Source organism: Tympanuchus pallidicinctus, unplaced genomic scaffold, assembly GCF_026119805.1.
Source record: "Tympanuchus pallidicinctus isolate F22 unplaced genomic scaffold, pur_lepc_1.0 scaffold5, whole genome shotgun sequence".
In the NCBI taxonomy this organism is placed as follows: domain Eukaryota; kingdom Metazoa; phylum Chordata; class Aves; order Galliformes; family Phasianidae; genus Tympanuchus; species Tympanuchus pallidicinctus.
In genome coordinates, this window is record NW_026294769.1 from 9,013,708 (window position 1) to 9,038,920 (window position 25,213).

General features: G+C 38.1%; 1 protein-coding gene across 5 annotated transcripts in view; it reads left to right on the forward strand.

Moving 5' to 3' along the window:
* MED10 (mediator complex subunit 10) overlaps positions 1–24,859 on the forward strand; it is a 39,181-nt gene extending 14,322 nt beyond the window's left edge. For 2 of the 5 annotated variants that reach the window (XM_052703558.1, XM_052703560.1), the window contains exon 5: positions 23,505–24,859. In XM_052703558.1, coding sequence (XP_052559518.1) covers positions 23,505–23,583 — 79 coding nt within the window. In that variant the 3' untranslated portion in view covers positions 23,584–24,859. Of the gene's footprint in view, positions 1–12,944; positions 13,047–23,504 lie in introns of those variants that run through there. The other 3 variants (XM_052703557.1, XM_052703561.1, XM_052703562.1) reach the window with 3 other exon arrangements.
* Positions 24,860–25,213: the final 354 nt, after the last annotated feature.

A 25,213-nucleotide genomic window follows, 5' to 3' on the forward strand; every position in this document is an offset into this window, starting at 1 on the left:
CTTGAATAACTGCTTCATTGTAACCAGCATCAGCATTGTGGAGGAGGAGGAAGATTATTCTAGACAATGCAGGGTCTAAGCCTTACCATTACTTTTATCCTACAGTAGGAAGGCTCTGTGTACTTGTCAGATGAAAGGAGTCATCTTACAGGCTAATAAACCCAAAGTGCTAAGGGCACTGCATAACAGGCTTCAAATCTGGTTGCTCTCACCATCGTACATTTATTTTACAATCAGTTAGGGAAATTAGGGAATTCTTTTTATTGCTTAATTGCTTATAGTTTAGTTGCTGTTGTGGTTGAACACAGCAGGGGGTTGAGCACCACACAGACATTCACTCATTCCCACCCTTTCCAGCAGGATGAGGGAGAGAATCAAGAAAAACAAAGCAGAACTTGTGGGTTGAGATAGAACTATTTACTACTAAGACAGAGAAAAGGAAAAAAAAGATAATAATTACAGCAAATACATCTATGTATGTGAATGTACATAACAACTGGTGCACAAGCAATTGCTCACCACCCCATGACTGATGCCCAGCTAGCTCCTGAGAAGTGTAAGAGAGCGAGATGAACTCGCACTCCTTCAGAACCCCTTCTGCATGGTGTCAAATGGCATAGAACATCCCATGCACAATATCCAGTTCTGCTACTAGCCATACAGTAGCAATGTACAGATGCAGTGGCTAGCGCTGCAATTACGACAAAAGGAAGGATCAAAGTGTTTTTTGGAGGAACAAGCGTGGGATAAATGTGCTGAGTGTGTGGAAGCAGGCTGCTGGTCAGTGCACTTTTCTGGCTGTGCCCTGTGCCTTATTACAGTCTGTTCTGCCCTCTCACTGAAGTCCGTATATAACCCTCTTCCCAAGTGAGGGACTGCCTGTGGTGGGCACACATATGTCTGTGTGGCAATCTGCATGCAGCAACAGCAGTGTGACTGTTGGTGGCAGGGGATCGGTGTCCGTGAAACAGCAGCCACAAAGAGTGAGGGTATGAGTCAGCAAGGCTGTGAGGAATTCAAGTATTACAGGAGTGTTATGAATAGCAGTCCTGAAAATCTGGGGTTCATTTTCTAGCTTTTAATATTAGAATAAATCTCATTTAGCAATTGAAAAAAAAATGTATCATGACATTGTAGTGATTTCTCCTTCTCCTCCTCCTCTCTCACTCTCCCTACCTTCCCCTCCCCCTCCAAATATAATTCAGCCTTTGTGTTTACTGTCTAGTCTGGAAGGAGCTTATGAATGAAACAAACTTACAAATCTGTGTTGAAAACATTTTTGTTGTTGTTGTTTTGTGGAATATATGGAACTACTGTCTTCCAGCAAAATCCTTGTCTTGAGAATTTATGAGTTTCTACATTCCAAGGCAGGAAAAAGCTCTATTTTGTTTCTTTTTCTTTTCTTTTTCTTTTTTTTTTTAAACTAAGTTTTCATAATTACGCTATATGATTGTCTGCAACAGAACCAGGAAACTGGGCTAAGAGACTCAGTATCTTCATCTTTGCGCTTCAAGCGAATGTCATGAATATTCACAAGTAAGGAGAAAATATGAATGCCATGAATATTAACAACTTCCAGTTTGTAATAACAGAAGTAGAATAGAGGCAGCAGCTGAGAAGATTACATCTAAGATCATACAGTAAAAATCATAAAGTATAAAATTGGCTTCTTCTTATTCAGTTCATTTTCTTGTTTTCCCGTATCTCCTTCTGTACTGTGATTGCAGGTTAGTATAGCTTCCACACTTAAGAAATTCTCTAAGCTCTTCCAAGAAGTCACCTCCAATTGCATGACCAGTAAAACTGCTTATTCTGTTCAACAATATCCTGCTGAAGAATATTTGCATTTCTAGAAAGAACTAGTTCTGTAGTGAATTGATTCTTTTTGAATTACTATTCAGAGGAAATGACCTTGCAGAGACATAACTGACTTGCAAATTTCTTGTCTATGGCTACTTATGGTCTCAGTGTTCTGTCCTTGCAGCTTGCCTATATTCATTTACTTAACTGATCATACACTAAGCAAACTTACTATGATTTTACCAAAATTGCGAAGCCTGATGAACACAATAATAAAATTCAGGTTGAAATTAAAACATAATCCCCATAATCAGAAGTCTAAGTTTATCAAACCACACAAATGCAGCAAACAGCTAACTCACCCAGTGAGCTACAGAAATTGCATTGTGCTGGTCTTGTCTTGGATGACTGTGGACAGATTTCTTTCAGTCCCCCTTTCAGTCCCCATAGTGCCTTGCTTGACTTATGCCAGGAAACAACTGTGCTGTTGTTAAAAGTGATCAGCTAACTTTCCTCTGCTCCTTAAATCATGGTAGGTATAGGATTGGAGCATTACATTTCCAGAAGTGATTCGTTTTTGCACACATAATGTAGTTATGATTGCCTCAACAGCTACAGAAACAACTTTTAGACATGACTGCTTTTGAATCAATGGCTACATTGACTTTGAAATATCAATTTTACCTTTAGCATATCAATAAATTCTATGCCATTCCTCTACTTCTATTTATTACCTTCAATAAATGGAAAACAGTTAGTCAGATCTTGTAAGAGAAGCAACAATGTCTGTCTTGAATTTCTGGTTGTTGTGATGAGTCTCTCCAGAACTCAGGTCTTTCACCTCATCTTTCTTTGCATAACTTTCACAAGTAAGGAAAGTCTTGTGGCTTTGAGGTCTTTAAGAAAGAGCTACTTTTCTTCTGCAAGTTCTTTGTTTGTTCTTTAAGTGCCATTTAGAAAAAAATATATATCATACAGTACTGATCAGTATGCAAGTGATGTTGGAAATGTAATTTTTTACTTTAGCACTGCTAGGTACTGCTATCTACCAGCACACATTCTTAGCCTCCTAAAAGAAGCTCAGAGTGTTTATACTTCTCAGCACTTCATTTCAGCTGGTCCTTTGTTGGTATTGGATTGCCTTGCCTCATTCTTAATTATTTTCTATACTCTTTTGATGCTTGGGCAAGCAATCTCTACAAACTACGAATTTCAGTTCTAAGACAGCCTTTTAACCTGTGTATTGCTTGTTTGGCATCAGACATCCTGTCTGCTTTTAGAACACTTAAAACTAGCTCACATGGGGTGGCTTGGATGGGAACGCTATCTTAAAACTGTGAAAATATTTGGAAGGTCCTCCTGAGGTGTCCATTTCAACCTCCTGCTTGAAACAGGACGGTTGCCACGCTGCATTAGGTCACCCACACTTTTGTGTAAGAATGTCTTGAAAACCTTCAAAATTGAAGACTCCAACTCCTTCCTGGATAACATGCTTCTGTGCTCTTACCCTTCTGGTGAATAAATCTTTTCCAAATGTTCAAATTGAGCCTCTCATGTTATAAATCAAGTCCATTGTGTCTTCTGTAATCACACACACACACAAAAAAAGCATCCTCTCAGCTTCGTAGCCACCAGTTAGATAGCTGCAGGCTAATATTAGATTATTTCTTCACTTCCTCTTCAAGAGACCAACAAGGTCAGATACTACAACATTCTCCCCCAGGGTGTACTCTGGCCATCTTCGGTGCCTGACTTTTTCCAGTTCCTCCATATCCCCTTTGAAATTAGAAGCCTGTATCTGCATACAAACGAGAGTCATTGGTAATAGCAAGTTCAGGAAGCTAATAACTTCCTTCAGTCTGCTTGATGTGATATTAAAGTGACTCTGCGCATGATTTGCTTTTTTGCAATGAGACCACACTGTTGGCTTATATTCTGCTTGCTATCCCCTGTTATCTCCAGCAGGACTGCTGTTCATGCAGTCATATTCTAGTCCGTACTGACACATTCCAACCCTGACTCAGTGTTTTTTGATTAGTTCAGTGTTGAGGTGCTAGACATTTGTCACAGTCAGCAAAAATCTCCTTTAGAAAAAAATATCTAACTTGCTGAATGTAGTCAGTTTATTATACCCTCTTTTATGACATGCATACAAACATTTTTCTGCTTCCTGGGTTTCTATCAACAAAGCTTGCAGGACGCTAATAAAAATTCATTACTTGTCCTTTGGGCTTGGAAATAAATAAAGTAGACAACCCCACTTCCATACTCTGTCAGAATAATTCCCATGTACAATTACATTACAATTTGCCTGGAGCTAACTCAAATCTGTGTTCTTCACAGAACTGACTTCCATTGTTGATTTTATTCACTTGGAACACAATGTTCCTGTTCACCCCAAATGCCAGTGGACTATACAGAAAAAGACACGCTGTACAGCACCTATACTCATGCTCTTTAGAGGAACCAACTTAGCAGCTTCTTATTGACTCTCGTGGACAGCAATAGTTTTCTGATGACTACTAAAGACCTTTTGTCCTTGGCTGGAAGTGTGTCTTCCTGACTCAGACATATTTCAAGCACCTTTAAGTTGCTTTGAGTCCCATCTGATACTTGGTAGATGGTTCAGTAGGCACCACAAAAGTGACCAGGTGTCAGGATCTTGGTAGCCAACCTCCACATCAGCGCAATGAAGCCTGAAACCTATTACTTTATCTATTAATAAAAGCAAAGGAGCTCTTTATATAAATCAATTGCTCACACTCCTTCCAGCCATCTTTAAGTTTTGAATGGAACAGCTTAGGAAAATTTCCAATAAATCTCACTTGCAGTACATTACCCGTTTGATAATTAAACATGAGTAGTTATTTTTGGAGTTTATTCTTCCAGCAACCATATATCATCCATGTGATAACCTACAAATATTCTGTTTATAAGATTGTTGCTTGACTGTTGAATGTGACACTGAAGGGAAGATGCCACATAAACGACTCAGTTCATCATAGTGAATCAGGAAAGTTTTCATAACAGGGAAAAACTAACCATGCTCTTTTAAAGTCCATCAGTGATACAAGATACTTGTTCATAGAAATAGTTATGAGTACAAACATATCATCAAATGCCAACTTTACCTGTCTCTTTATTTAATTCCTTGCAAATATTTAGTGCAAGCGTATAAGGAAAACACCTGTTCCCCACATCTTAGACATCATTTCCTACTTTACTGATTTCTGTTTTATTTGCTTTATGGTGATTTTAATTGCTGCCACCAACCACTCCCACTTCAGTGTGCTAACCATGACTCACATAAGTGCCTAATAAATTACATCAATGGGAAAGCAGATGAGCACATGAAGAGGTGGTGCAAAACTCATTAGTCACACAATTTCCTTTACTAGGGACTGAATTGCCTGACATAAAAGCATTGTGAATGGCTCGTGCATCTGTCAAGTCCACCAGATGTCAATCTTACTCTCGCAGTTTTTGTGGAGCTATTAATCAATATGCATTATTCAGTATTTTAAAACAGGACTTTAATTAAGCAGCCAGCTAAAGCAGAAAGCAAAAAGGTAACTACTCAATATACTGTGAGTTGTTTTCAAAGTGAATGACATGGGTTTTACCACTCAAAGCAACATTCAGATCACAATCCATTTATTTCTTTCTCATAACTTCTATCTTGCATAACGGTGCAGTTGAGAAGTATTCTGGAACAACAAAATGAACAGAAGAACTCTTTGTGTGCTAGATATTGATTTTGATCAATTTGCGTGAAATGAAGGGCATCACTGTGCTAGATCAAAATTAGAAAAGGCCACAGCATTGCCCAGCTGTCCATATTGCTGGAGATGAGCCAACATTCTCATTATAATCTCATTGATTTCAGGGGCTTATACCAAATCTAGAATAGTTCACCTAGTGCCTAAAATTGTACAAAGTCTCTATACAGCCTTCCAGAATCTTTTCTTGGTTTATTTTCACAGAAGAGACCCGGGCACATTTACAGAGTAGCACAGCACATCAGAATTATAAGAGCCCAATTTTTTCTAATACTAAGAGCTGCAGAAGGACTTTCTGTATGAAAGAGTCTCGCTAAACTTGAGAGCAGAAGGGATTCCATCCACCACAGCCTTCCTCATAAACTGATCTCTTGGTCAGATCAGACTACCCTGTGTCTCTTTACATTAAAAATCCTAACAAGCAACAGATTCCATTTTATACTGCAAAAAGTTGGTGATTAGGTGGTGACTTAAATTATTCTTTGCTTGTTAGTAAAATAAAGGAAAAATGAAACCTGAAAATTATACCAATGCAACCAAGTCACAAAGCAGTATTAAGCTCTCTCTTAACTAGGAAAAAGGAACACAGAAGATCACTGATGATAACTTGAACAAATAAAATGATCAACATGAAGGCTTTGAAGGAACATTAAGGAGAGGGAAAGGAAGAGGAGAATTCACACGAAGAGATGTAAAATACTGGAATTTGTTCTGAAGACTGAAATGTGATACTGATTCACAGCTCTCTGAACAGACAGCAGTGCAGGTTTTTGACCCAGGTTCAAGATTAAAAAATATTACTTTTTCTATATCAGGATATATTGAGTCAGAGCCATTGCTAATCTGCCCAATTGCTTGTTACTTGTATTACCTAATACCAACATGCCTCTTTGCTTCTCACTTGCCTTCTCCCAGACCAAATGTAGATGTAAACCAGCTGAATTGTGTGCCAGCAGCAGGCCCCTCACATAGTTGCAAGATTTTTCTGAACCAATTTATCCAGCTGTCTGGCATTACTTCACAGCTGAATTGGCTTGTTTACAGCTAACATGGCTATGTTAGCATTTCTTGGCAGTATTGCAGACATACCCAGAAGGAAAAAGGCATTTGAGTCTACTTTTAAGCGTGTGTTGTTTTCAGATTATTGCAGGAAGCTCTAAATAGCTTACAGGGTCTGCAACATCTAGGCACAACAAGAAAAAGGGAAATAATCAGTGAGTGTTTTTCTTAATTGATTTTTCTTAATCTTTTGATTCTCCACAGTTTTCACTTAACTTTTTTTTTTTTTTTTTTGCTAATGAACTCATAGCTTTGTTTCTCTAATTCGTGATCAGAATGTGCTTAGTAAGTTCTGCAGATGAACATGCTCCTGTTTAAACCAGTCCTTCCTCATGCTTGTTCTATGATTATTTTATTGAGAGTAATAGAGCAAATTATCTTTAAAAAAATGTCCTGTTATTCCTGATCGTAAGGCATAAAAAATTCAATGGCTGAATCTTATGTATTGATTGTATGATTAGGAGTACTTTTCTCTGCTTCTAGATCTTGTCCCCTTGCAAGAAGTCTCCAGGGTTCCCAGCACAGCACCTTTGCCCCCTGGGCTACACACCATGCAGTACTGAAGGGTGCTGCTGTGCCAGGCTTTGGAAAGTGGCTTTATCCAGCTGCCAGCTGTGTTGCCTTCTTCAGTAGCTACTGAATTGTTTCTTAAAGAAAAAGCTTGTTTGTTTGTTTAGTTGACTTTCCAATTCCTGAGATTGCTCTTTCAGTGACTAGTAACTGAAAACCAAGAAACTGGTTCTTCTAGGGGTGCTCTTCTGGGACATTGTCCTCATAGGCTCTCTTCTCTTGAGAGTTGAGGCTGTTCAGCCTGGAGAAAACTCCAGCGAGACCTGAGAGCAGCTTCCCAGTATCTGAAGGGGGGATGTATGAAAGAAGGGGACAGACTCTTTAGCAGGGTCTGTTGTAACAGGACACGGGGAAATGGTTTCAAACTAAAAGAGGGGAGGTTTATGTTAGATATGAGGCACTGGAACAGGTTGCTCAGAGAAGCCCCGTTCCTGGAGACACTCGAAGTCAGGCTGGCTGGGGCTCTGAGCAACCTGATCTAGCTGTGGGTGTCCCTGTTCATTGAAGGGGAGTTGGGTGAGATGACCTTTAAGGGACCCTTCCAACTCAAATGACTCTGTGATTCTATTCCCTGCACTGTTCACACCTAAAACTGTGACTCTGCGTTCCCACAACTTGTTTTCTTTAACTTGTAAGCGCATTGCATCCACACGTGTTTATGTGTTTTCTATAAGGAAAGAAAAAAAAATTATATACATATATATATATATATATATAAAACACTGTTAAAAAGAAGAATTTTATTACAGCAAGAGGTCTAAGCACTACTGTGGTGGAGCAAAATGTTTTTTCCATTTTGAAAATGAAGAATGAAAATGTAAGAAAAAAGTTCAGGTAAACACTATAGTTGAAGATGGTAAGTGGTATTTCATTGGTGAGTTTATAAAATATTTCCAGATACTTGTAGTGGTCCCAGCAAAGTTACGTGAAGGAGAAAAAAGGTTGATTTGTACTTAGTGCACCCAAGAATATGTGTCTGATACTAAGTCTAAGGTATGATATAACTTCAGTGATGTTTCTTTTATTTCCAGTTATTTTCATCTCATAATTTCTAACCACTATTGCAGTCAGCATCACATCAGCTTGGTGAATATGTTTTCTCAGTTCAGGCCTCATTTACTGCATGAAAAGCAAAAATTTCACTGTTTCTGCAATACTGAATTAAGGAAGTATAATTCCAAACAGATATGGGAGATAGAAACAAAATCTTGTTACTAGCTGTCCTGCTCTGATACACCTAAGTCCAGAATCCCTGACTCTTTATAACTCTTTGCAGAACTCGGAGATCTTTGTAGTGTTCTTGTTAGACAGGAGGCTCAGGCTTAGTTTGCGGAGATGAGAATGTAACTGCAACCCACGGAAATCCTGTCTCTACAGAGGCATAGGGTTCACCAAAATGCCAGCTGTTGTTTCTTATTGGTGTCCTACCATGGCTTCTAGCCACTGCTGTTCCTGCCTGAATTCAGGTGTCCTCAAGGTTCATTTCACTCTACCAGTAACTCAGGATGCAGAGCACTTCTCTTTCCTTTCTAGCCTGTGGGAGGCACTGAAGGAAGCCAACAAACACAGGTTTCATTTGCAGGGTAGATGCAGCCCATATTTCAGAATCTAACATTTGAACAATCATAGTTTATCTGTATCAAAATTGAGAAAAAAAATGATGGATAATTTCCAGAAAATATTTATTATGGAGGAAAAATGAAGTTCTGAGAGATTAATAGCTTGTGACACACTCAGATTATTGTGGTGATAAGACCCAAATAAACTAACAGCTCTCTGTTGTGATAAGCTCAAGCCAAACTGCTCATGTACATTTAACAGTGAACCCATCTCAAAATCATCATTTATTACACCTTCTTGGGATAATGCCAGCATTTACCTGTTCCCATTTGCTGTCAGGAAAAGCCTGGGGAACCTCATGGATGACACGCTGAGTCAGCAGTGCTCCCCGATGGAGAAGACAAAAGCATACTGAAGATGCATAAGCAAGAGTGTAGCCAGCAGGTGGAGAGAGATGGTTTCCCCTTCTCTTTTCAACACTGCTGAAATTGCATCTATCATGTTGTGTCCTGTTTTGTGATTCTGCTAGGAAAAAACATTGACATCAGCAGATGATGACTGAGATGTTTAGAAGATTGCAGCACATCACATGCAAGGAGCGTCTCAGCAAACTACTTTCTGCAGTCTTTAGAAGGGAAGGATAAAGGAAGGATCTTGTTACATTTCCATTTACTGAAAGGGAAGGTTTAGAAAAGATGGATCCAAGATGCTTCTAGAAGTACAGTGTGACTGGATGAGAAGCAGTGGACAGAAGTTGCAGTATATGAAATACTAAATGCATAATAAATTAACTATAAATGCATAGGTCCCTTCTAACACATACAATTTCATGTTCCTGCTAACCATTGCCTGCAGAATAAAGCGAAATCCTTCTTCACTTCACAAGAGGGCAGACTATTTAAGTGGTAGGTAGGACTCATCAGGATGTGTAAAAGAATGAAATTGCACCAAATGTTCCTGAATTCTGTGTAGGTCATGCACAAATATTCTAGGTAGATAAATATTGTTCTGGAAAGGTAACAGTGTGATATGGCACACATTCCCATTTTAAGATTGTGTTTAAGCCCTACGTGTACTTGCAGCTATTTCTGGACATCCAAGGTTTAAATATATGGGCATAGTTGTATTTAATCTGCTTTCAAATATAATTTTTAATGTAAGTTATTGCAATAATTCTGGATTGTGATAGCTCAGAAAATTCTTTCAGATTTCATAATGCACAGAAACCTAATCTTCAATTTAGCCTCAAGCTCAGAAACAATAACCTGTGCATTTCTATTGTAATTGTTCTTCCATAGTTTATAATGAATGTAATTGAACTGAGACTCTCATAATAATATGAACAGATGTCTTGACTTGTAATATGTTGTTCTATATTAGATGCTATTTTATAACCATTGAAATGTACCTTTGTTGTGTATCTTCTTCCCTTGAACTATGAAATGCTTTAGAAGTCCAGGAGCAGTCAGAATTCAGCAGTTCTATTCAAGATAGAATAGCCAAAACAACAAGCGTTAACATTGTCCATGGGTGTTTTTCATCAATGACTTTTGTCTTGACAAAGATCAATTGTTTGTCCTAGAAGCTTTAGTGGAAAGAATTAGATCAAATCATTTAGAATTTTTAGTAAGCATTGAACATATACAGTTAAGTGAATTCAATATTAGGAGTACCAAGGAGGGGAACACTTTGGTCTGTTTAGGTAACGCTGGCTGAAGAGACTGGAAAACAAATGCTAGTTGAACTTTTCCCATGACAGGTCCACTGAGATATTCTGTGTCCAGTAAAAAGAGGTCTCTGAATGGGGATTGTCCCAAGAGTAACACTGCATCTCTGCTCAATAGTTGTCAGTAGCACTCTCTAGACCAACTCACCATTCATGACTATGGGACATTGCTTCATGCTGTTCCAGTGCATTTGTCTAATGCTTCTGCCTTGAAATACATTAGGAGAGAATGGAATTACTGACACTTAGTGAGCTGCTGCCAGAAGGAAAGTAGTAAAACCATTATTAGGATTTTCACAGGGAAACCCTTGGGGTATTGTTTTCAGCGAGATAAGAAGTTCAATTTAATTACTGGAATAATTTGTCTGAAACATGTTATTATCTGTAGCACAGCAGGAATGGGTAAATACTTATCTCTTGCTGTGGCAGCTCAGTGAATTAGAATGGTCAAGCTCCTCTGCTCTCCATTGATGAGCACAATGTGTGTCCCCAAAGTTGTCACTGCAAATCAGCCTTGAAGAGAATGTGGCGATTGCCCCATTTGGTCAAGCCATTGGAAACACTGACAGAAAAGAAAGAAAAGGGTCTGGCCCAAGAGAGCACACTGCATGTTCGTGTGGAGTGCCTCTGGGAGAGCTCTGGACAGGCACAGCTCATGCCTTGAGTGACAGACTCTGCTTCACCTCGCTTCTTTAACTTTAACCTAACATAGTAAGAGCTCTTCCAGATGTAGAGTCCTCGGTACTGGAGAGACATAGACCTGTTGGAGCGTGTCCAGAAGAGGGCCACAGAAATGATCCAAGGAATGGAACACCTCTCCTATGAGGGCAGGCAGAGAGAGCTGGGGCTGTTCAGCCTGGGGAAGAGAAGGCTGCAAGGTGCCCTGATAGCGGCCTTTCGGTTTCTAAAGGGGAACTACAGGAAAGAAGGGAACAGAGTCTTTAGCAGGGTCTGCCATGCTAGAACAAGGGGAAATGGCTTCAAGCTCAAAGATGGTAGGTTTAGGCTGGACATAAGGAAAAATCTTTTACAGTGAGGGTGGTTTTGCCCTAGAACTGGCAAAAGTACTCAACAGTACGTGCTCAAATAATATTAATGCATTGCAAACTGAAGAGAATAACATAACTTCTAGGATAACTTAGCCCCTCTTTCCTTTCTCCCTTTTTGTTTTTATCTTTTCCTTTTGCTTTAATTTCCAATTCTTCGTGATAGTCTGCTAGTTGTACTTTTTAATGATAATTTTTCACCTCCACAGACTCTTTTTCCTTTTCACATTTTCCCTTTTGGCAAGTTGGTAGTTGGTGTTAGAAATAAGGGAAAGAGCCATTAAGAGCAGTGGCGGACAGCCACTGAAGAATACTTTGAGAGCCAAGCACCAAGTTAAAGCTGCCTATTCAAAATTGTTTCAAAAGGATGCTACCTAGCAGAGTAGAGCAAAAAAAATTATAATGAGTTACTGTGCTTCTCACAACTGCCATTCACACTTTCTAAGATACCACTAAACATTTTCTCCTAAGCTCCGCTAGAAGTGGTGCTGAGCGAGTGTCTGCCTGATGAAATACTGAAAACATATGAAAGAAAATGAGGTTGTTTTAGGTATTCTGCCTCTCATCTGCTACAGTGTGAGCTGTAATGTGCTCTCATGAACCACTGTACCCTATAAACTGCTCTTATCAATTTTATCACTATGTTCAATTTTTGTACCTGTACCTTTATATGTATTCTTAAGGAATGCTGCCATATAAGCATGAAATGTTCACATCAGTAAGTCTGGTCATGTAAGCTTTCATTTCTAAACTAATGCATAGCAACATTAGCTTCTGGTATGGACTGGCAAGACTGCAGCCAAGATTCTGTACTGTGAAAGATCTTTTGTAAGATCTTTGGCTCTCCTGGGAAGCCATAAACAGTGCCTGTTTCAAAGAACCCAGAAAACAGAGCACTATGAAGTTCAAAAGGTGAAGAAGAAATACTGCGAACTGCAGTAGCTCTGCTGAGGTCACACAGTTTTGGGCTGGAGCTGATGCTAGCTTTGTGTGGAAAAATTCAGTCTTTTCACAAAGCCTTTTACTGACCATCACTTTATTCATGGTGTAAAGACTAACCAAGCTATATTTTTTCAGGCGTATATTTAAATCCTCATGAGACAGGGGAGGGCTTGGGAGAGGGAAAGTGAGGAGAACTAATGGATGGGTTAGAAATCTTTCACAGCTTTACAGCAGCAGTGGTTTCCGATGCATGACAATACCACAAACATTTGGTGCTTAAGCAGTGGTCTTTTGGTTCCTAAAGTATACCTGCTGAATTGAATGGTGAATATATTCTAAAAAACTACAAGTGGCAGCTGCTTATATGCTTTACTTTCCAAATACATAAAAGTAAATAATTTGAAACATACATTTGATTTAATTTTGTTTCTTACTGCCTGCTTCTGTGTTGTCATTTACTAGAGTGCTCATCTAAGATTCTGAAAGGTAAAAACAGTTTTATTATATGCATTATGGCAAAGTTGTTCTTTGTCTGAGGAACTGGAGGAGGAAGCCTGCGTACAGTCTTCTCCTACATAGGGGTAAGTCATGGTGTGTGGATATGAACTCTTCTCAAAGTGCAAATAGAAAAACAATCAATCACAAACTGGATTAGAGGAGGTTTGAGTGGACACAGGAAGAAAGTCTTCACAGGGAGTCCAAATAAGCCTGGTATGAGATTGCCCAGAGAGGAGGTTCAGTCTTGATCCTTAGATGAACAACACACTGTGTGACAGCTGCTTAGAAATTAGTGTCTCCTATTTAATGATATTGGCCCATGATAACAGAAGCAAATGTTGGTGGAATGTTGGAATGGTGAAAGTTTTGCGAAACACCATGCAACACTCCTTAATACAAGAACAAGAATAGAGTTAAATTGATTTTGCAAAGATATCTTCCCCTCTCAGCACTGTAAAGCCTGAAACAGACTAGAGAATAGTATCAAACTGGAAAGCATGCAGTGTGATGTGCTGAGTTTCCTCTGGCAGATGAAGAAGTACTACGTTGTGCACCAGGAAAAGAATGGGCCCTCTTAAAATGATTCTTACACAGCACAACACTCTATGTGGTACTTAGCTTAGCTATTCTTGTTACCAGGTATTGACATACTGGAAAGATTTGAAGGTGGAGAAGTTAAAATAATTTAACAACTGATAAATGACAAAATAATAACAGCCCGTACATTTTATTTAAAAGCCATGCCTTTATTCTACGTCAAGCACATAAACACCACAAAAAGAGAAACAATAAAGATAACAAAGATATAATTTAAAAATAAGAAATTGAATTTTCACTGCAGTGTAGAAACCATTTCTAGTAGTGAGATATAGGAGAAGGAGAATAAGAATCTTACTGGTTAACATACTTAGTGGTATGCCTCACAGAGTAACTGCAACACCAGAGATGTCTCTTTTGTTGTTGTTGTTGTCCTTGGAAGGTGTATATGTGGGGAGTGATTTAACTCCTTTCCTGCACTGGATTTGATTAGCCAAACTATTTTCTAGTGCAATCCATCCAAGCAATGAACTGCTTCATTCTCAGTATCTCATATCCTTTTACAAAGTACTGTGCAGACTTTTCTGCATTTGCAAAAATGACAGAATTACTTTTTAGGAAGAAAAATGCCTGAGCTTAATAATCCTCAAAAAGTGAAATATATGCTTTATAATATAATATTAATAAGAAAGGGAAATATAATCTGGTATTTCTGTGTTCAGCAATGAATGATGAAAAGGGGAAGGATGATTGATGATAGAATCATGCATCATATTGACAGAAGTTACTATGTACCCTTTAAAATTGAACAACCATCACCATAAGCATCCGTCAGACATATTTAGGCATTCTGTGATTTTTGAAAAACTGATATATATTTTCTTTGGCAATGATATTATCTGGTTTATCAATTCCCAATAGTTTTGGAACATGTGGGTAACAGTCCACATATTTTCACTATTTGGAGTACAGGTGTATTAGATAAAGCTATACTGTGGTTATTTTGTTTCCTCTAATCAGCTTGAAAGTTGTTATCTCTTATCTAAAACAGTCCAAAATTTTTTAACCTCCAATCAACTACCCTAATTTTTACTGGAAGCCGGATGTCCAATTCTCAGCATCCAAACATATGGACAAGTTGTACATTTCTGATGGTATGCCTCATTAATAAACAGATGGAAAATACTGCACACTTTTAAGAATTATCAGTAAATCTAATCTATATTATATATTGCTAATGTCAGAATGCATGCTATCTTGACTAGCTGTTATCCTGTGGGAATAAAGAAAAATGTGTTTTTACCATGCACAGAGAATTTGCTTCCTATTTATTTCAAATGTTTTGGTCTTCCTGGCTCCCCAAGAGTCTATGCTTCCTTAACAGAGCTATTGCATTAATCTGTCCAACTTCACTGAAAATGTGAAGTAAACACTAACAAACTTTAAAGCAAAAAAAAAAAGCAAAACAACAAAACCACTGAGCGATTCCCTTTCTAACAGACAGACTATAATACAAACAAGCAAGGACACCATCGCTGAAGAAATATTTCCTGACAGAAATGATAAGTGATGCAGTCTTAGAGTATGAATGATGTTCCAATGCATGTGCACATTTTCGAGTGTGATATGAATCTCCACAGGTTTATCCTAGAAATCTGCTTTGGGGAGTTTCACAGAATGGAAAATCAAATGCTCACACGGGTAGAAATTCATATTAAGGCCATAATCTAATTCAGCCATTAGGATATTGCTTTAGCTGTAACAGCATTAATATCCTCTACCACTATTAAATTAACACAAAAAGCAAGCTAAATGAAAATATAATTAACATCAACACAGTCGAGGCCCAACCCCCATTGCTGAATTATCCAGATCAGCTGTACTCCATTGATTATAACCATTAATCACAGTCTGGCATGTTTTTATTTGGTTTTCTCAGAACGATGTCCTTTTAATCTCATGCATTTTTATTCTGGGTATGTTTCTGCTAGCTTGGTTATACAGTTCCTAACTTAAATGTTAGGAGCAGTTTTATATCCCTCAGTTGAGCTCGTGGTACAATTTCTCAGTGATACCCCCAATGGAAAGCTGAACACAGCACAGAAATTATAAAATGGTGATATGTAGTTTCTCTCCTGTTGTGTAATTTTTTCTATATCTTTTCTGTATCCTCTTCACTTATCATTTCTGTTGGTTCTTTGTCTGCCTTCCATCTCCTGAAGCATTCAAAAAGGAGTTAATATTAGTTTTGATATCTTCTAAAAATTAATGCTCATACCTGGTTTGGACAGTCTTAGGATGCTTTTTACACTTAGTCTGCTAGCATTCATTGTCTTTCTTATTTTCCTTGTTTCTGAAAGATGAAGGTGATCCTTGATTTTACTTTTTTGCCTTTGCACTGCTCTTTCAGCCACACTACCCTCTTTCTGACCTTTCTGAAGTTCTTTCCAGTAAGCATGAATTCTGAATTCCTAGTGTGATGCTCCCCATACTGCCTGCAATAATGGCTTATTTAACTGATAGCCTCTTTTGAAAGAATCATAGACTCAAAAAAAGGATTTAGGTTGGAAGTTCATCCATATAGTCACCAGCTCCAGGATCTAACTACAAAGTTAGATCAGATTGGCAAAGGTTTTGTGCTTTGGTTTTTAAAACCTCCAAGGACAGTTATCTTGCCACCTCTCTGGGCAGTTGTGAAGCCTTCTTTTAGCAAATATTTCTTTCCATATGTCCAATCAAAGTTTCTCCTACTACTGTTTTTTTTGATGCTGCAATCAGTAATATTCTTCAGAATATACACACAATATCCAGGTCCTCATGCACTGCCTAGAATTAGGCCAACAGATACTGATAGTGTCTAAGTATTAGTCATAATTCGTGGCTTTTAAGTAGACTATATATTCTGTCAAGTTGCTGATGATCCTTATTGGACCTAGGTAAAGAGTTTAGTTTGAACACAACCATCCCCCTTCTAACTAAGACAAGACATAGCACTTGTTGAAAAAATTGTCCTTTCATACACACAAAAGAAGGTAATTCCTTAAAAGCAACTATTATCCCTCTTCTTTTTACAAATGAAAGTATGCTGCTGTATTAGAGGTGGTAAAAGTGCCTCAAGACTCAAGGACAATGGACTGTATTTTAAATATCCAGAAATAAATAAGCTGGATCAATATACTGCAACAGATTGTTTTGCTCATTAGTAGGTAAAAATAAAAAGGAAACTTGTCAATCTACCAAAAATGTAGCCTTTCAGTAAGGATATAATTGGAATACACTGTCAAAAACAACTTTGAAATTAAATTCACAGCAGCTGGTACTCAATACACTTCATGACAGGTCATCAAAGATAAAAATTTATCTCTCCATGTTACTTCTTTCATCTTTGTCAGATATTTCAATATGTCTGGGCTTTTAAAAGTCATATTAACTCTTTCAGGTTAGAATAAAGCACCAATTGTGTCTTTATCTTAATTGGAATCCTTTCCTTTGCAGAAAAAAACACGAAAGGTCTTCTTTAAGAGGAATATCTCACTGTTGCATTTGCTACTGTGAATCACAAGCCTCTTCTAAACCAACCCATATAACTTTGACTGGTCCATAAATTTGTTATAGCTTTCTGCTAACAATTTCTTTCTTTAGTAATAGATGATTTGCTTCCTTCACTATAAATACTATGCAACATTTAGCAATATTTTCTAGCAATCAACAGATTGTGAACACCACTTTATGTGGGTATGTTTCTTAAAACCTCCTGAATATATAGGTCAAGAGACATTTAGAAAGACAGAGGGTAACGTTAACAAATAGATCTGATAAAGATTCCTGCAATTCTGCTCTGCAGCTCCCTGATAAAAAAATAGCACTTCTTTCATAATACCCTCAGTCTAAAAGAGAAACAAACAGTTGTTACTTTTCTTTGTGGAAAAGTCTCTTTGATGTTTCCTACCACTCCATAAATCCACAATAATCATGTAAAATGCCTCAGGTGACTAGTCTCCTCATTTGAGATAATACACAATTTCAGATAAAATCATGTCCGAAGGGTGGGTTTCTCTGCACTATACCGTAGCAGTATTGATCAAAAAGAACACAGTGACCTCTAAAAGTGGCTACACATCACCAAACCATCACTAGATTGCATAAGCTGCAGCTAGAGAGAAAATAAATTCTGCCATGCGTAGAAGGCCATCTGTTTGGGAGGCTTTCATATGACTTCTATCACTGAAGTTGTTGAATAATTAACATTTGCCTGATATGTATTTGATCTGCTTTTCCTATCAAGTCTGTAGTGTTTTGTATGCCCCTCTCTACTTTGTGCTGCATTGTCTTTATTCATCTGCTTTGGCACTGGAAAGAAAGCACAGAGAGGCAGGGCGGAAATACATTGCAAGACTGATTAAGCATGAGAGCTGGCAACCGAGCTGGCTTGGCACTTAGGTCTGCTTGGAGAAGCTGACTGTACAAGACCTCCAAAGGTCATTTCCAGCCTAACTCTTTGTGTGACCTTTAGAAAACGCAGAAAATGTTCTCAAAGAATGAGCTTGGGCCAAGATTCTGGCCTATGTGAAGGACTGACAAGTAACGGGTAGAGTAGGGTTGAGAAAAAAATTGCAACTGCATCCCTATTCTGTAGTCAGGTTTGACAGATTCAAACCTGCCACACCACATGCCTTCTTCCAGCAGGCCCAAGGAATGTAAAATGCATTATCTGATGGTGCTTGCTATGGGAAAAGCCAGTAAAATGAATCTTTAAGTAGGCTCAGAAGGGAGGGCCTAATCTCAAATTTTAAACATGTAGACTTTCTGAAAACTGAAGCCCGTATTAGTGAATCGAGGTCTTGCTTTTCTGCTTTCTTTTATGATCAATTCAGCCAAACCATAACACTTCAAGAGGTTTGAGGTCAATACAGTAAATGTCATGTTGTAAAATCACCACTTGGATTTGCTTATCGTGACTAATTTCACTAATAAAAGATCCTAAATTAACTTATTTTAATTAGGTTTTTAATAAAAAAACATATTTCATAATATAGAATACTCAAGAGCTAAGCAAGCCTTTTGTCCTTATCTTACTGTGTTTTAAGAATAAGAGGACAATATAATACAGTTCACCTATTAGTTGGGTAACATTATATATGCAAGTCTATTTCATGAGTTTTGCTACTGAGATACACTTTTAGGAGAACAAGTACATTTAATTTTTGTTAGTTTCAATTTATAAAATACGTTTGCTGAAGAATAAAACATCCTCTTCATTTTTCCTATAAATCCATTTCAGCTCTTTGTGGACTGACTTTGAATTACATGACTTACTTTAATGCAGAACTGTATTCTTTTGACCTAAAATCTCTGACCTGTGAGATAAAGTGACATTGTTTCTGCTTGAGGACGGGTTCAGCTAATTGCTAAGTGATGGCTGTGACACAGCTGGTACACGGTTTTGTTCCCAAGGTAACTCTCTCATAAGAAATGATTCAGAATCAGTCATTTGTTTTATAGAGATACAGCAGGTGTTATGTGCTGCACACGGGGAAAATAGACATTTTTACTGAGAGGGCCATCTTCTCATTAAAATATCCTTTCATTCCTCTTTGTGATGTGGAAAGAACATTGTAGAATTACAGCAGGAAAAAACATAACGGATTCAATATGAAGGAGACTTAGGAATTTCTCCTTTGCTTAACATGAATTCTCTGGCATTCACATGGACTTATAAAACCATAATAAAACTGCAAAGAAATACCATTTTTCTCTTTTGCCACCAATAAAATCATACAGCCTTTCCCTACACTCATGAGCATTGGCTTACCAAATAGACAGAGCTACATTATATTTACAACAGGCAGCTGAGACCACCTTATTGTATATGAATGAAGATTTAGTTACTCTTCAAATTATTTTCTAAATATTTTTGAGATATGCATTTTTGGTTACAATACTTTCAAGCAAAAAAAATCTTCCTTTATATTACATCAGGAATTTTTAGCTGTGAAGAAAGTCTGTGATTGAATTTTATGAAATTGACTTTTTTCATACAGCTAGTTACTGTTATATCCAACCACAAACAGCATTAGCACAAGATCATATGAGACAGAGATGATCCTGTCAGATTCATTTAAAGCTATGGGAAATCCCTTCCAGATTTATTGCCATTTGACTGTTCAAAAAGTAATGACAATTTCTATATGTTCCACTGCAGTCTAATATTTCTTATCATTTCAATTACTTTCTTGACATTACTCTTTTTCCTTCAGGGAATGCCTTGGTTCCGTAGAGGTTCATGTCAAGGAGTGTATGGTGGGTAAGCCTCATTTGGCAGCCCAACTCCCTCAGGCCTCTCACCACCCCTGACAGCGGGACTGCAGAGAAAATAGCAAGGAGAGGAATGAGAAAGCTCATGGGTGGAGATGTAAGGCAGGGTGGTTGCTTACTAATTGACTTTGTGGGCAAAACAGGCTTAACTTGGGGAAAATTAGCTTAGCACATGGCTGATTAAAATAAATATGCGATTACTGGTTTGGTAGTAAAAAATAAAAAGGCAAACATTAAAACAACTCCTTTCCTCCCCCCTTCTCTGACTCAGCTCCACTCCTTCGTCCCTGACTCCTCCACCCCTTCTCTTCACTGAGCAATGCAGGGGGTGAGGGTCCTCCCCTCCTTCTTCACCATTGGCATCTGCAGAGCTATTTCTCACACTTTTTTCCTCAGTCCTCTCTCTCACAAACCGCTGTCCAGCATTTCTGCCTTTTTTGGCTACATTTCTCCTGAGGTGCCCCACTTGTTGTTACTGGGCTCAGCTTTGGGCAATGATAGGTCCTTGCAGAAGCCTCCACTGCTGCCCCACACCACCAACACCTTGCCACCCACCCGCAACCCAGAATGTGGCCTATCTGCCATGCAGTCAGGTCCCATCAGGGCAGGAATCCTACAGCAGAGCAGAATAAGATGTGCTGTTACTCAAAGACTGGTGTGGAGGTGAGGCAAAGGCTGGGGCATTACTGGTGCAACTGCACAGACTGTAGAGGCTTCTGCCTCCCCTCTGCCTCTCTTACAAAATACAACTTGTGGTATGCTGAGCTTTATTGAAACCGCCTAAAACATATCATGTCAGATGAGCAAGATGACCCTCAGCCTGTTTTGTAGAATTTACTGGATCTTTTGGCTCACTAAGAGGCTAATATTAAAAGCTTTGATGTTACTGCCAGAACTTGAAGTCTGCAATTCAGAGATTTGATTCCTTTGATAACTATCTCAAGTTAGAGTCTCTATAGTTGTAATTCTACTCTTGCATTTCTTTTATTTCCTTATTTAGAATAATGGTTTATTAAATCTTTTAGTTTTGTTCATCAAAGTGAAGGTTCTGTATATAAAGGCAAACAAAATTTTGCATTTGATGGCATCAAAAGACTTCTTTAAAAAAAAATAATTCAAAATTAGGTTTAAAATGTATTTTCAGTGCGTTTACAAAACAACCCAAATACGTGAAGAAAGCCTCCTTGATGTAAGATGGGACTTGGTCGTGGTTGGAGTTAAGGACTTCTAACAATCAATAATCATTTAAGTCAGTAAAATTACTTGTATTGATATGAATTAGCACAATCTATTGATTGATAACAGAAAAATTTATCACTTTGAAACACCCAAGAAGTCACAACAGCTCACCCTGTCAGGGTCATGGACAAGTCAGGGAATGACAAGACACAGCCTCCAGCAAGCAGGAGGCCCAGTGTCTCAGGGAGAGCAATGAGATGCAATGTACTCCTACACAGCCTGCTTTTGGGCCTCTGGCCATAACTGCCCACAATATGTAAGGAGGCTCAATTCAAATGCAGCTGAGGGTTAAATCTCAAGCCATTACTTGTCAGAGAAAATTCAGAGCTTTTAAAATACTGATTCTCAGCAAAATGAAGAAGCTCACACATAGCCTTCACAGCAAATAAACTCAAGACAACAGTTCTCCTAAGAGTGAAGTTCTTGATACTTACTGCTGCTGTTTAGTTTAACTGTTTGAGCTCTAAATGTTAAACAATTATTGTGAAGTACTACTCATCAGTAATACTTAGTAGTAATAGTTATCCTACTACTGAAATGAATTAGTCTGTGCATATAAAAGTACATTGATTTTATAATTAAAATCTGTAGTTACTTACCTTTTTGTAAGACGCCTGCAATTCTGTTATTCTATTGACAAAGACATTATCACTTATTGCAAAAGTCTTGGGCTTTTGCAAATAGCCTACATTAAAACAAAAGATTAAAGATTTTCATCCATTCCAGATGAATTTGTGTATTTGATTCTTTTTTTTTTTAATCTCAGTCTTGCTTCAGTCACTTAAAGACTATCCTGTGTTAGAATTAAACCATTATTTTCTAAGCTTTACATTTTTGATGTACTGAAAAGATCTAAAGATGCACTGTATTTAACCTTTAAAATACAGTAGTAATTTAATGAAGTATGGCCAAATTAAAGAGAGAGGTGAAAAAAAATTCAGCACAGAAAGGGGCTTCTGATATATGTCAAAAGAAAAACGAAACACTTTTAATTGACAGAGGAAGAGCCGGCTGGGTTTTACCCTGCTTGTTCTTACAGGGTTTATAAAATTAAGATTACGCCTCTGATTCTGCAAAACACCTTTGCAATTTAAGTATATCTGTAATCAAATTAGAATTGCAAAGCCCATTCTACATTCTGATTATCAGCACTGTTTCTTTCTTTCAGGGCAATCCCATCAGTAGAGACAGTCTGAAATATGTAGGGCTACGCACATTACGAATGGCTTAAAAAACCCTGCAGAAATGTAATTACATTAATGAATCCTGGTTAAAATAGGACTCCTATTGACTCAGCTTTACAACAGTGGAAGTTAGATTCTGTAATGGCCACATTTTTTTCCCCAAATGCACAAAGAAAACAAAGCTTTACAAATAAATAATATACAACTTGCTGTGTATTTCTATAGTTCCTTCTTTCCTTCTTAAAAAAGTTGAACGTTTTAGTACCATTTACAAGTTCTAGGATGTATTGATTCCTAAACATTTGATTTTTGTATAGAGAAAAATAATTGTAGCTGTACTGAGCTGTCATAGCATTATAATCCTGTGAATATTACTGATACACAGGACAAATTTTCTGCCAGTGCCCCTCGTGAGGCATTGATGTTGTAACTCTCTTAATATTTTTAAATCACTAACCTTTATTTTGAGCTGCCTTTTGGGTCATCAAATATGTATTATTACATGTGGGCCCTATTATTCATTTCAACCTATTTCCACATTCATTTCTTTCACTTCATTTGCCATTTGCTATCTTTTCCATTTTAGCTCAGAGCCATTTTTTTTTATACTCATTGTTACCAATGATACTGTGTTCAGTGGAGTCTTAAAGCTCAACTTTACCTTAGAGCATTGCCCAGCTGATGTGATCCAGCCAAGAAAATCAATGCATTAATTTTCTGCAGAAGACTGAGAACTGTCTTGATATTTTTGATATTTTTTTCTTTTGCTTGTCATGTATGTAGACCATTGTGTTCTATGGTGGTTTAAACTGTAAATGAAAGTAAGCATATTTTTACCTTACAATGAATTGACCAGAATCATAACCAGTCTCGAAACAACCCTGTTGGGACAGCACACTCACACAGCTGAACAGTGGACTGGAAAACTGAGTCAGTTGGATTGGTAGACATGTGGAAGGGAGATGCTGCATAGCCAGAAGTCTGCAACTGAGAATACAGTCCAATTAATCTAGTACAGGAAATTAACTACAAAAAGTTAAACTGCCATCAGTTTGTAGTGCAGCAATGTAGTCCAGAGGTAAATCAACATTTCAGTATAAGAGAAGCACTTACATTTGGGTACTTAAGTAAGTTAAACAGGTGGATACAGACTAAGGAATTAAGAACTGATACAAATGGCCAGTATACAAGAAAAGACCTGACATGTTTTGAAATTACTGTAATAATGATGTTTTTCCTTCTTTTTCAGTCTCCAGGTGCCAGGACTTCTAGGACACACTAAGTTCATGGGTCACTCTGAAAGTAATGCCTCTTATTTATTTCCATAGGAACCTCAACAAATACAAAGAGCACAATAATTCTATTTGACAGAGAAAATTATCAGCTACAAAACACTAGTTTGAGACATAGTCACCACCACTAGCTATGCTGTAGCAACGAACAAGAGCCTGCATGTCCTACTCATAAAAATCTGCACCAGTGGAGGTGACGTCCCATTTCACAGCTGCTGTGATGATGTTGTTAGTAAGAAAATGTTGCCCACACAATCCATCTTGCATCAGCCTGAACAGCTGGAAGTCAGAAGGTGCCCAATCCAAACTATATGGTGGGTGTGGTAAGACAATTCAGCCAAGATGGGCAGTGTGCTCCACGATCTTCAAATTGGTGTGAGGCCTGGCGTTACCATGTTGTAAGAGACTTTATCCTGGCTCTGGAAGTTTAATCCATAAGCTTAGTCAGCATTGCAGTGTAGTGGTCAGAATTGATGCTTTGTCTGGGTTCCAGGAAATCCAGAAGGAACACCCTTTTCCTATCCTGAAAGACTGCACATCACTTTACTTTCTGATAGATGCATCTTGAATCTGTTCTCTAATGGGGAATTCACATGTTGCTGCACCATGGACTGCTGTATTGACTATGGGCTTGCAGTGATTCAGTAGAGTCTGGGAAACTTGCATATGGTGTTCATTCTGTTCCAGTGTGAGCACTCATGAGACCCGCTTGAAACAAAATGTGCAGTATTCCAATGTTGTCACCATCATTTCCAATGCACCAAAGCTGATATTCCATCCCATACACGATTCTCTGGTTATAATCCACTGATCTGCTCCTTGTTTTATGATGTGACGACTATGCGCGGCGATCTAGAACATGACTTCTCTTTCTCTGCTGTCACTGCTGAAATGCAGTACCCACCACCTTCCTGTTAAGCAAGTACTGATGAATGTCAATGAGAGCCATTTTTTTTTTTTCTCATGGAGGAATTCTGTGATACACCTTTTCTTCACCCACACTCCCAAATCAGACACCATTCTGTCAGACTGCCCCACTGCTGCCATCTGTCACACAGCAACAACATGTAACAGAATACTGGTGAGAAGGTTCAACCTCTACTGCCATACCACCAAAATCCACCTCTGGCATCATGGGCCAGCATCATAAAATAGCAGGCATTACTTTTATAGCTTCCCTCATAGATGGAATCTTTAAGAAGATTAACAAATGTATCTTTTTTTTTTGCAGATAAGTTTTCCAGATGCATTATTAAACCTGACAGTTAATTTTCACTTGTGTATGTGCTATAAGATGTCCTTACATTTTCATTGTGATGATAGAGTTAATAAAAGTTACAATGCTCATTCTCAAGTGTTTCTGCTTATTTGACCAGAGTTCAGAGTTTGGCTGTATTCTTAATGTTGTAAAAAAAAACATCATGCCCCCAAGATACAAAGCCAAGTTCTACTATAAAATCATTGTGCCAAATCCAATTAGCAAAGATTTTTTGATGAATTAACCTCATCATTGCAGAACATACATTGCACCTGCTCTTCTTCTTTAGTGCCAGACTTTGTCCCTCCTGCAGTTAAATCCTAGGTTGTTTTGCTGTTTCCTTTCAGCTTACTTTTTCCTCCTTGTGTGTAGAGGTCACTATCTCCAGATGCCTAAGAATGTACTTTC